General features: G+C 52.6%; 1 protein-coding gene across 1 annotated transcript in view; it reads right to left on the bottom strand.

Annotated features, from left to right (window-relative positions):
- Window positions 1-12,806, bottom strand: part of LOC123771429 (small ribosomal subunit protein mS27) — a 190,125-nt gene that overhangs the window by 67,054 nt on the left and 110,265 nt on the right. Inside the window, exon 5 of the mRNA XM_045763934.2 lies at window positions 1,845-2,002. Coding sequence (XP_045619890.2) covers window positions 1,845-2,002 — 158 coding nt within the window. The remainder of the gene's footprint in view (window positions 1-1,844; window positions 2,003-12,806) is intronic.

Below are 12,806 nucleotides of genomic sequence, written 5' to 3'. Positions count from 1 at the left end.
TCCAATTACACAGGGATTTCTATAGGCCATTGGTCTCCTTGCCTCTCTAGAAGGGGCCAGGTTCTAGCTTGTGGTCCCCAGTAGGTCCATAAGAACTCAATACACAAGACTGATGCCAAAGTCTGACATTAGCATATCAGCCTAGTAAGCTCCGGGAAGCCGTAGAGGCTCCCCCCAGAAAAGGCCCAAAACCACAAAACAGCAGTGACAACAATGACAAACAAAAATACCCAAAACCTCCACAATCAACCCACAGAGAATGAGCAGCCAGGGAGAAACATCAGCATGCCTTCTGTTAGCACCAAGCACTTTGCCATGCCTGGTGCCCCCCCTTCTCCCCTCCCCAGTCCAACACAAGGTTAGACAGGCATTGCCCTGTGAGCGCACAGCCACACTCCAATGTTTATGCTCTTTCCAGCTTTATGACCTCAATTTTTGTGATACTTCCTTCATTTAATATCAAATTGTTCACAATAGAATGATCTAGAGGAATATATGCATATAAGGTCAAATAGAAGAATAGTAATACTAATACTGTATGATAAAGTGCATGTGAAAAAACCAGCGATGAATGTAATGAAACTCCATTTTCTGGGTGAGACCCGGAGGCTTCCCGGAGCTATCCAGGCTGATATGCTAATGTCAGACTTTGGCATCAAACAGATCTTCTTGAGGTTATCTTGAGATGATTTCGGGGCTTTTAAGTGTCCCCGCGGCCCGGTCCTCGACCAGGCCTCCACCCCCAGGAAGCAGCCTGTGACAGCTGACTAACACCCAGGTACCTATTTTACTGCTAGGTAACAGGGACATAGGGTGAAAGAAACTCTGCCCATTGTTTCTTGCCGGCGCCTGGGATCGAACCCAGGACCACAGGATCACAAGTCCAGCGTGCTGTCCGTTCGGCCGACCGACTCCGACAGATGTATGAAGTTCTTCGGGCCTACCGGGGACCACGGCCAGAACCTGGCCCCCTCAGAGAGGCAAGGGAAGCAATGGCCTATAGAAGCCCCTATATGGTTGGAAGCATTCTATGTCTGCCATTGACCGTATCAGGCACCCAGAAAGGCAAGCATCCCAAAACAAACTCATGTTCTGGTGAAAATATTGCTACCATAACCCGAACAAGTGGATAGAACTCCCTAAAACAAAACAAGCAAACTAGTGTGATGTCACCCATTGCCACGCAGACGTCTACGCAGCTCCCACCCCCCCCCCCTCCTCGTGAGGGAGAAAGAGGAGCCCCAGACCCACCGCGCCGGCGATCCACACCCCGGTTCTGAGGCTTGATGTCAAAACACGCGAAAAACCACTGACCAGAGGGAAGGAGGGATGCCGGGGAACCTCCGGTCTCACCCAGATAATGGCTTTTCATTACATTCAACGCTGGTTTTCTGGGGAGAGCCCCTACGGCTACCTGGAGCTAACTACCCACAGAGGAAAAGAAGAGGGACTTACCACACGCTGGACTTGTGATTCTGTGGTCCCGGGTTCGATCCTGGGCGCCGGCGAGAAACAATGGGCAGAGTTTCTTTCACCCTATGCCCCTGTTACTTAGCAGTAAATTAGGTACCTGGGTGTTAGTCAGCTGTCACGGGCTGCTTCCTGGGGGTGGAGGCCTGGTCGAGGAACGGGCCGTGGGGACACTAAAAAAGCTTCGAACTCATCTCAAGATAACCTCAAGATAACAGTGTTGAAGGCCATTAGACCCAAAGCAGCATAAGGGTTAAGGGTTAAAAAGGGGGTGAAATCCAGCACTATGAGCATTGCTTGTGCCATAACAGTACATCACACTAAACAGAAAATCTAAATAATTTTTTTTTTTTTTTTTGCAACACGTCTCTTACCTCCTCCTTGGGTTCCTCTACCTGCAGAGTGTAGTCCTCCCAGGGCTGGTTGTCATCTGAGGTAGCATACAAGAAACATGAAGCCAAAGTCAATGTCTTGGTTAATAAAGGACCAAAATCTTCTTGCAGCATATTCACTGATGCCACTCGAGCTGCAGCTGTAAAAAAAATAAATAAATAGGACAATGATATATATATCCATCCATTTGTCACTGATGTCCTCATTATAAGCAACATGCATACAGGCAGAAACTGAAGAAAGCAAATGAGCAAGAGGATGTATGGACATTCAGAGAGTGAGTGAGTGAGTGAGTGAGTGAGTGTGTGAGTGTGTGAGTGTGTGAGTGTGTAATTACCTAAGTGTAATTACCTAAGTGTAGTTACAGGATGAGAGCTACGCTCGTGGTGTCCCGTCTTCCCAGCACTCTTTGTCATATAACGCTTTGAAACTACTGACGGTCTTGGCCTCCACCACCTTCTCACTTAACTTGTTCCAACCGTCTACCACTCTATTTGCGAAGGTGAATTTTCTTATATTTCTTCGGCATCTGTGTTTAGCTAGTATAAATCTATGACCTCTTGTTCTTGAAGTTCCAGGTCTCAGGAAGTCTTCCCTGTCGATTTTATCAATTCCTGTTACTATTTTGTATGTAGTGATCATATCACCTCTTTTTCTTCTGTCTTCTAGTTTTGGCATATTTAATGCTTCTAACCTCTCCTCGTAGCTCTTGCCCTTCAGTTCTGGGAGCCACTTAGTAGCATGTCTTTGCACCTTTTCCACTTTGTTGATGTGCTTCTTAAGATATGGGCACCACACAACCGCTGCATATTCTAGCTTTGGCCTAACAAAAGTCGTGAACAATTTCTTTAGTATATCGCCATCAATGTATTGAAAAGCAATTCTGAAGTTAGAAAGCATGGCATAGGCTCCTCGCACAACGTTCTTAATGTGGTCCTCAGGTGATAGTTTTCTATCTAGAACCACCCCTAGATCTCTTTCTTTATCAGAATTCTTTAAAGATTTCTCACATAATATATAGGTTGTGTGGGGTCTATGTTCTCCTATTCCACATTCCATAACATGACATTTATTAACATTAAATTCCATTTGCCAAGTTGTGCTCCGTTTCCACACGTCTGCTACGATTCCTGTAGACAGGGATGCCTGAAAGATCAGGTGAATTGGAATGCTGAGCTCAGATGCACATTCTCTCAGAACCCATTGTGAAACTCCATCTGGGCCAGCTGCTTTGTTCTTACTGAGCTCCTTGAGCATATTTTCCACTTCATCTCTAGACACCTCTATCCGCTCTATGTTGTGCTCTGGAATTCCCATTGTGTCTGGTTCTCTGAAGATTTCATTTTGTACAAACACACACTGGAACTTTTCATTTAATGTTTCACACATTTCCTTTTCATTTTCCGTGAATTTGTTTCCCATTTTCAACCTCTGGATATTATCCTTTACCTGCAATTTGTTGTTTATGAATTTGTAGAATAGGCCCGGTTCTGTTTTACATTTATCCGCTATCCCCTTTTCAAAATTTCTTTCTGCCTCTCTCCTTACTGCCGTATAGTTGTTTCTCGCATCTTTGTATCGCTGGTATGTTTGGGGGTTTGGCCTCTTCCTATACTGATTCCATTTTTGTGTCTTTTGGTCTCTTGCCCTCTCACAATTTCTGTCGAACCAATCCTGTTTTCTGGCCCTGCACCTCTGTTTTGGTATGAATGTTTGTGTGCCTTCCTCGTATATTTTTAAAAATTTGGCATACATTTCATTTACTTCCCTGCCTAGCAACAATTCTGTCCAATTACCCTCATTAAAAAAATTTTGAAGTTCCCCATAGTGACCTCTTCTTAAATCGAGTTTATCATGTGTTTCAATATCCCCATTTTCTTCTAGATGATATCTTAAAGCATATTGAATGTCTAACATGACGTGATCACTCTTTCCCAAGGGAGGAAGGTACTGGATGTCAAATATCTCTTCTTTCCTGGTGAATACTAGATCCAGTACTGACGGTACATCTCCTTCCCTCATTCTTGTGGCCTGCTTTATGTGTTGATACAAGAATGTCTCCAGAATGAGATTCACAAATCTGCATGTCCAAAAGTCCTCCGTTCTTGCTTCATAGGTCTCCCAGTTTATTGCTTTAAAGTTGAAGTCCCCCAGTATCAACAGTCGTGATATATCTTTATCTGCTTGTACAATAATATCTCTCATGACCATTATCTGGCCCTCTCGTTTGTCATCCAGTTCTTCCTTTGTCCAAGTGTTGCTTGCTGGTGGGCTGTAGGCAATTAAAATTATCAGCTTATCATTCTGATTCCAGATCTGCAATGCCATTATGTTAATATCTCGAGGGTTTTCAAATATTAACTCTCTTGCCTTCAGGTATTTTTTCACCAGTACAGCCACTCCTCCCTTCCTAGTTTTCCTGTCACGTCTCCAAACTGAATAGCCTCTTGGGAATATGACTTCATTTAATATATTTCCTTCAAGTTCGCACTCCATCAATGTTGGTATATACAATTTTCAGGAACACTTGAAAAAAAAAAACCAGCGTTGAATGTAATGAAACGCCATTTTCTGGGTGAGTCCCGGAGGCTCCCCGGAGCTATCCCAGGCTGATATGCTAATGTCAGACTTTGGCATCAGTCATGTGTATGGAGTTCTTAGGCCTACCGGGGACCACGGCCAGAACCGGGCCCCCTCAGAGAGGCAAGGGGAGCAATGGCCTATAGAAGCCCCCGTGAAGTTGGAAGCATTCTATGTCTGCCATCGACCGGAACAGGCACCCAGAAAGGTAAGCGCCCCAAAACAAACCACTATTCTGGTTAAAATTGCTACCTAAAACCGAACTAGTGGATAGAACTCCCCAACCGAAAACAAGCAAACTAGTGTGACGTCACACACTGCCGCGCCGCTGTCTGCGCAGCTCCCCCCTCCCCGGGAGGGGGAAGGGGAGCCCCAGACCCCCCGCGCCGGCTACCCACACCTCAGTTCTTGAGGCTGGATGTCAAAAACGCGAAAAAACGCCGACCGGAGGGAGAGAGGGATGCCGGGGAGCCTCCGGGACTCACCCAGAAAATGGCGTTTCATTACATTCAACGCTGGTTTTCTGGGGGGAGCCCCGTCGGCTCCCCGGAGCTAACTACCCACAGACAGAAAAAGAGGGACTTACCCGGGAGGCGGTCGTCGCTCACCCCTCAACTCGAAGCCGAGACAACTGGCTGCAACCGCCGACCCAAAGCAACACAGGCCCGACGAGGCCCAGGGACATTCACAAGGTAACGAGCAGCCAGGACCCTGTTCGACCGCCAAAATCCCCGCGCCCGAATATCAGACCAAGACATATTCCCAAAGACGGCAGCAAGAGCCGCGAACTTACGAACGTCATGGGCACGGGGATAGACCGCAGGCTGGCTGGACCTAATAACCCTGCGGACGACCTGAGAGACCCGAACCCGCGAACAGGGAAGAAGGGAAACCGGATCAACCCACAGCGCGTCCCCGGACACAGAAGCTGTGGCGCGCAAATAACGGCGAAGCGCCGCAACCGGACACAAAACATGATGCACCCCCGGCCTGACCAACCAAGCATCAACCACCCATGGACCCCTCCGGAACGCAGCAGTCTCATTCTTCGCCAGAAAAGAAGGAGACGGCTGCAAACGAACAAAACTATCACCACGACCAAAAGAGCAGAAACCCCTGCGCCGGAGGAGAGCATGAAGCTCCCCTACCCGACCCCCAGAGGCCAAAGCCAACAAGAAAAGTGCCTTGGAAAAACAAACCTGGACCGAAGGGGCCACAACGAAACGAGGAGATGAAAGGATAGCGAGCACTCTGTCCAAAGACCAGGACAGCTCAGGTGACGCATGAGCAGGCCGGAGGTGAAACAATGCACGAGACAGCTTGCGAAACGGCGCAGACGTAACATCGATACCGAAAGCAAGCTGAAGCGGCTCCGCCAGCGCCGCACGATACGAAGCGACAGTGTTAGGCATAAGATGACGGTCCTGAAACAACCACGAGAGGAAGGACAAGACCACCCGAACAGACAAGGAGCTAAGACGACGAAGACGCAAAAAGAAACGGAAGGACCGCCAGGAAACTTCATACTGCCGCCGAGAAGAAGCCCTCAGGTGGGACACCAACAAGGAGGCCACCTGATCACCATAGAGATGATGATAGACTCGAGTCAAAAAAACCATACGCGAAGACTCGAGGAGAAGATCGAACCAGCTACGTGACGTACCGGCCCGATCTGCTGAAAGAGGCGGAGCCGCGAGAAAACCCTCGGGTTCGGACACCGAGCAACCAGCGCCTGAAACCAAGGCTGGGCCGGCCACCAAGGGGCCAGAAGGACAACTCTCCCCCGGTAAGTCTCTAAGCGAGTCAGGACCTGGAGCAACAGCCGAACCGGGGGAAAGAGGTACAGGAACCCCCACCTCGACCAATCGAGCCGAAAGGCATCGACCCCGACGGCCTCGCAATCGGGGAAGGGCGCCGTATAAACTGGAAGACGCTGCGACCACGCCGACGCGAAGAGCCAAACCCCGAGAACTCAGCAGACGAGTCACCCGAAGGGACCAACCCCAAAGAGACAAGGACCGCATCGAACCCCCGCGGTTCAGGCAATGAACCACCGGAGAGCAGTCCGAATGGAGCCGAATCGTCAATCCGCGGGCCACCCGAATCCTCCCCAGAGCAAACCACACTGCCGCGAACTCCCGCACCGTACTGTGAGCTCGACGGAAGGACGGATCCCAACGCCCCTGGCCGGCCTGGTGAGCACTGGTCACAAAACCCCAGCCGAGAGACGACGCATCCGTGTACACATCGAGCGAGGGCTCGGGTAGGCGCCAAGGCACTGAACCCCGAAAAACCCGAAGAGGAAGCCGGTGACGCAGCAACCGACGCAAGTCCCCCGGGGGTCGAACTCTGCGATTGCGAGAGAGGCGGAAGGGGGAACCCCGAAGGAACCAGAACAGCCGTCGAAGCCAAACCCGACCCGGCGGGTAGACCACCATCGCGAAGTTCAGGCTCCCGCACAGCCCCTCGAGCAACCGCCGGGTGACCCGAGGGCCCTCCAGAAACAGACGAAGGGGGGACCGCAGCCGCAGGAGAGACTCCGGAGGGAGAGACAAGGAGGCGGTTCGAGAGTCCCACACGAGACCCAGCCAAGTCCGAACCTGAGCGGGAACCAGATGGGACTTCCTCCATTTCACCAAGAACCCGAACCCGGCGAGCTGGGAAAGAACCAAATCCCTGGCTAGCAAGCAAGCTGACTGGCTGGGAGCCCAAACCAGCCAGTCGTCGAGGTAGGCCAACACCCGAACACCTAGGAGACGCAAACGAGCCACCACAACCCGTGTAAGGCGTGTGAACACGCGAGGTGCCAGGTCCAACCCGAACGGGAGACAACGAAAGCGGTAACTCAGACGCCCCACAACAAAACCGAGCCAGTCCCTGAACCGCGGATGAATCGGGACATGCCAATAAGCGTCCCGGAGGTCCAGGGACACCATCCAAGCTCCCGGCTCCAAGAGGAGCCGAACCTGAGACAGCGTAGTCATCCGAAAGGAGGGGCAATGAACCCAGGGGTTCAGACGGGACAAGTCCAGAATGAACCGCAGGTCCGCGCAGTCCCGTTTCGGAACCGGAAACAGACGGGAATCCCATCTGAGGGACGACGTCGTTTCGACGACGCCCAAGCGTACCCACTCCAAGACGACTCAACAGAGCGCAGGGGAAGAAGCCTGCCCTGCCAGCCCCGACCCCCCAAAGGGGGGAGGGGCCACCCAACGCCACCGCAGGCCGCGAGACACGACCCGAAAGGCCCACGAATCGTGGGACCAGGCGCGGGCGAACAGCGCAAGCCGCCCCCCCATCGCCCCGTCAAAGGGGCAAACCGCGAAAGGGCCGGCGACCCTTACGAGACCCAGAACCCCGCACAGCGCGAACACCGCGCCGACCAGACGAGGGAGGGTCCGCAGGAGGAGCCAACCCCAAACCTGACACCAGAGGCCTTCCACGACGAGAGGAACCCCGAGCCCTGGCACGACCTTTCCGGGAAGACCCACCCCGGGACCCCCGGAAAACCAACAAGTCCGACATCGGACGACAAGCCGCCGACGCAGCCTGAATAAACTGCGCCACAGCCGACTCCCCAAACAGGAGAGGACAAAAAGGTGAAGAACGCCTAAGAGCCAGAGCCCAAGCAGATTCCACGGAGGAACCCAGCACCGCCTGCCGACACACGAGACGGGAAGCATAGAACAGGGAAACCGCATCCCGCAAAATCGGCATGAACAGCTTCAACAAGGCAGCCGACGAACGCGCAGCCGAGGACAAGGTGCCGGACCCCGGGACTGACCCAAGCGTCCCCACATCCTCCACGAGCCAATCCGAAGACAGCTCCAGGAGGGAAAAGAACCGCAAGGCCGAACACAAAAGGCCCCGAGCGCGCAAGTCCTCCGCCACGAGCGCCGCCGAAAGGGAGGGAACCTGCACATGGAGCTGAATAACGCCCACATCGCGGGGAAGGGCAGGGGCAAACAAGCACTCATTCAGGTACTCAAGTTCACCCCCCAGGAAAACCTGAAGCACCGTGGAAGCTTCCCGCCACTCCAGCGTGCGGGAACGACAGAAAGAATGCCAGGAATCCAGACCAAACAAGGGGCAGTCTGCTAGCCAGGACGACTCCGGAACCTCGTAACGGAGCCAGAAAGGGAACGAAGTCCCAAACCTGAACGTGAACGGATCCATTTCCGAGGCATAATCCGGGTCACGCAGGAGGTAAGCTGCAAAGGCCGCTCGCACCACACCAGGTTGGATGCGATAAGCCGAAAACCTCCGGAAGGACGGAACCGACGTACCCGGGGGAACACGGAACCGTACCCGGGGAGGGGCCGACACCAAATCCAACTCGTACGCAGAGGGGGGGAAAGAAAACCCCACTCCTTGTAACAATAAGCCCCGCTCAGTGGGAAGAAAAACCCAGGCGGGGTCCAGCGGGGCCCAAGGCCCCCAAGTCAGCCCCTCCCCAGCCTTGAGGTCCGTCACCACAGGACCCGAGGCCGAGTCCTCTCCCCAAGCCCCGACCCCACAAGACAAGGACGGAGCAGCCGGAAAAGCTGGAGGAAGGGGGGCCCACTGGTCAGACCCTGAAGCTTCGGCCGGGAGACAAGACTCGAATGCCTCTGCCACCCCCCCGGAAGGGGCAACCCCCGAAGCTGCCCGAGTCTCGAGATCAAGTAACCCCTGCTCCGACCCCGAAACCCTCAGACGCTTCGGGGCCGGAAGCAGGGGCGGGGGACCAGAACGAACAGAAGGGGAAGGACGAGGAGGTGCGGACTGAACCAGGATCGAAGCGACCCCCACCCCCAAGTCCGGGTCTCGAAAAGCAAAGCGGGGCAGCCCCGGGGCATCCGGGGAAGCAACCAACCGAGCGCGTTGCAACAGACGAAACCTAGACTGCAACGCACGTGCCGCCTGTACCCGAATAGAATCATCAGAGGATTGGGTAAATTGAGTCACAAGCAAGCAGCAACACTCACAGGACTCAGGGTCGAAAGTATCACCGACCCAACAGGCAGCGTGGCAGAGGCAAAAACAATGAGGGTCACCCTGAGACAAGGGGACCGAGCAACCCTCAAACTCGCACACAGCGAGTGGGGACTCCGGGGTCACATCCATCGGACCCACGCGCCCCCTAGGGGATTCCCAGGGTCCTGAGCGTTTACTTTAAGAGGACTCGCGCTCAGGTAGTCCCAGGCAGGGTGCTGCAAACCGGCGCCCAAAACTACCAAGCAAACTTCTAAAGCTGAACCCCAGGGACGTGTACACTCACGGGGACCTAGCAGGGGGCGCCACCGAGGAGAACAGTGGAAGGGCAAAAACAAACTGAATAAAATGACAGAACCCCCCACCAGGCAAAAACAAAAAGAAAAACAAAACCCCGCAAGAGGACAGCGAACCCCAAGGAACAGAGCCGGCCGCGATGTCGGGAATTACAAGCTGAGCAGCACCCTGCGCCCCTACCAGTGCAAACTGCCTCTTACCTGCCGGTAACAAGGGAGAACAGAACACCCAAGAGCCCAACAGGCGGCCGAAAAACCGAAAGGTAAAACGGACCAGCAGAGGCAGACCCCGAGGAGCCTGTGGAAGGTGGCCCCAAGCCCCAAGGGCAGTACTTACAGGGCACCTAGGGAAGGCAGCCCTAGGCGCATGCAGCCCGAGTACTGAAGATAACTCCTGGCTCTCGCACCCACAAAACTAACACCACACTCAAAGCACAGTGCAGTAGCAACACCGGAGCCAGAGCACACGACCATCGCCTATAGCATCAGCCTCAAGAACTGAGGTGTGGGTAGCCGGCGCGGGTGGTCTGGGGCTCCCCCTTCCCCCTCCCGGGGAGGGGGGAGCTGCGCAGACAGCGGCGCGGCAGTGTGTGACGTCACACTAGTTTGCTTGTTTTCGGTTGGGGAGTTCTATCCACTAGTTCGGTTTTAGGTAGCAATTTTAACCAGAATAGGGGTTTGTTTTGGGGCGCTTACCTTTCTGGGTGCCTGTTCCGGTCGATGGCAGACATAGAATGCTTCCAACTACACGGGGGCTTCTATAGGCCATTGCTCCCCTTGCCTCTCTGAGGGGGCCCGGTTCTGGCCGTGGTCCCCGGTAGGCCTAAGAACTCCATACACATGACTGATGCCAAAGTCTGACATTAGCATATCAGCCTGGGATAGCTCCGGGGAGCCGACGGGGCTCCCCCCAGAAAAATCAGAAGAAATTGAAAGCAAAACTGCACCAAATACCCAGAGACATATTCCTGCCTACCCACATGTTCTATGATTTATGAATCCTATTTGCAGTCAAATTAAGAACTACAAAACAATACCTATTATTATCAGACTTTTATACATACATTTCAATTACAGATAATCAAGGGAGGAAGGCCTATATGTGCACAATTGATAATTGCCGTTATGCTAATCACTATCTGAGAGGGGCCCGCTCTGTATACCCCTGCGTTACCCACCTGGAACCTTCCAAACCATGAGTACTCACCCAGGTTCATATGAATCACAAGTGCCTACTGGAGACTGGACAAAAATCTGGACCCCTCAATAGAAGTGTAGTGAAGCCTAGGGTTAGATCACCACAGAACCCAAGGGAAAAGAACCAGAAAGGAAGTGCACAAAAAACCAGCGATGAATGTAGTGAAACCCCATTTTCTGGTTGAGACCCGAAGGCTCCCGGAGCTATCCAGGCTAATATGTAACTCTTAGCTTTCTGGCATCAGTCAAAGTGCATGGAGTTCTTGCCTACTGGGGACCATGAGCCAGAACCTGGCCCCCTCAGAGAGGCACGAGGAGCAGTGGCCTATAGAAACCCCCATATGGTTGGAAGCATTCAATGTCTGTCATCGACTGGGTCTGTCACCCAGAAAGGTAGGCACTCCAAAACAAACCCCTATTCTGGTGAAATTATTGCTACTAAAAGCCGAACGACTGGACAGAACTTCCCAATGAAAATTAGAAAACGAGCATGACATCACATTGCCACGCCGTTGTCTGCGCAACCCCCCCCCCCTTCCTCGGGAGGGGGAAGGGGAAGCCCCAGACCCTCACGCCGGCGATCCAACCGGCAGTTCTCAGGCTGGATGTTAAAAAGATGCGAAAACACTGCCGACCGGAGGGAGGGAGGAATGCCGGGGAGTCTCCAAGTCTCATCCAGAAAATGGCATTTAATTACATTCAACTCTGGTTTTCTGGGGGGGGGGACCCCATTGGCTCCCGGAGCTAATTTCCCAAAGACAAGGAAAAATACTGGGACTTACCCGGGAGGCAGTCGGTCCTCGCACCTGAATGCGAAGTCGAGACAACTGGCTGCAACCGCAGACCCAATGCAATGCAGGCCCTACCAGGCCCAGGGACAATGACCAGGTAGCGAGTGGCCAGGACCCTGTTTGACCTCCAAATCCCCACCCCCAATGGCAACCCAAGACATGTTGCCAAAGACGGCAGCCAAGGCTGCAAACTTACAAACGTCATGGGCATGGGAATAGACCACAGGCCAGCAAGACTTAAGAACCCTGCGGACAACCTGAGAATCCCAAGCCCGGGAACAGGGAAGGAGGGGAAACCAGGTCAACCCAAAGCGCATCCCCAGCCACCGAGGCCGTGGGGCGCAAATAACGACAGAACCGCAACCGGACACAGCACATGATGCACCCCCTGCCTGAAAACCAAGCATAGACAACCCAAGAACCCCCATCCGGAAAGCAGCAGTCACATTCATCACCAGAAAAGAAGGAGACAGTTGCAATTGTACAAACCTACCACCACAACTAAATGAGCAGTAATTCCTGCGCCGGAGGAGAGCATGAAGCTTTCCAACCTGACCCCCAAGAGGCCAATGCCAACAGGAAAAGCTCTTTAGAAAAACAATTCTGAACTGAAGGGCCAAAACAAACCGAGGAGAAGTGTGAAAAGAGACCACCCGGTCCAAAGACCAGGAAGGCTCATATGGCACAGGAGCAGGCCGGAGGTAGAACAATGCACGAGACAGCTGTTATGGAATGCTTTATCGTGTTATTGCGTCACATAGCACTGGTATTTAATAGCAAATTTTTCAACGTTACAGGGAGAATAAGGTTAACGACCGTGAAGGTCATTAACGGTCAGCACGGTGTGGCTCGTCCGGTGGCGGGAATTCTGTTAGCTAATCAGAATCACCAGATAAGGACTGTTCCTGAACAAATAGCCTGGATGTGTCACAACGGAAAGGTTGATGATATTCTTGAGAGATATAAGAATTTTGCACCAAGATTGTAATATTTTGTTGAATTATCTGCATGTGTCTTGCAAATTGTCTGTACAGTATACCTAGGTCATAAAAGTATTTGTGTGTACGTCTGATAACATACTACTTGTGAAGGAGGAAATGTATAT

The sequence above is a fragment of the Procambarus clarkii genome, chromosome 76, assembly GCF_040958095.1.
Source record: "Procambarus clarkii isolate CNS0578487 chromosome 76, FALCON_Pclarkii_2.0, whole genome shotgun sequence".
In the NCBI taxonomy this organism is placed as follows: domain Eukaryota; kingdom Metazoa; phylum Arthropoda; class Malacostraca; order Decapoda; family Cambaridae; genus Procambarus; species Procambarus clarkii.
This window is presented reverse-complemented; position numbering and strand designations above follow the sequence as displayed.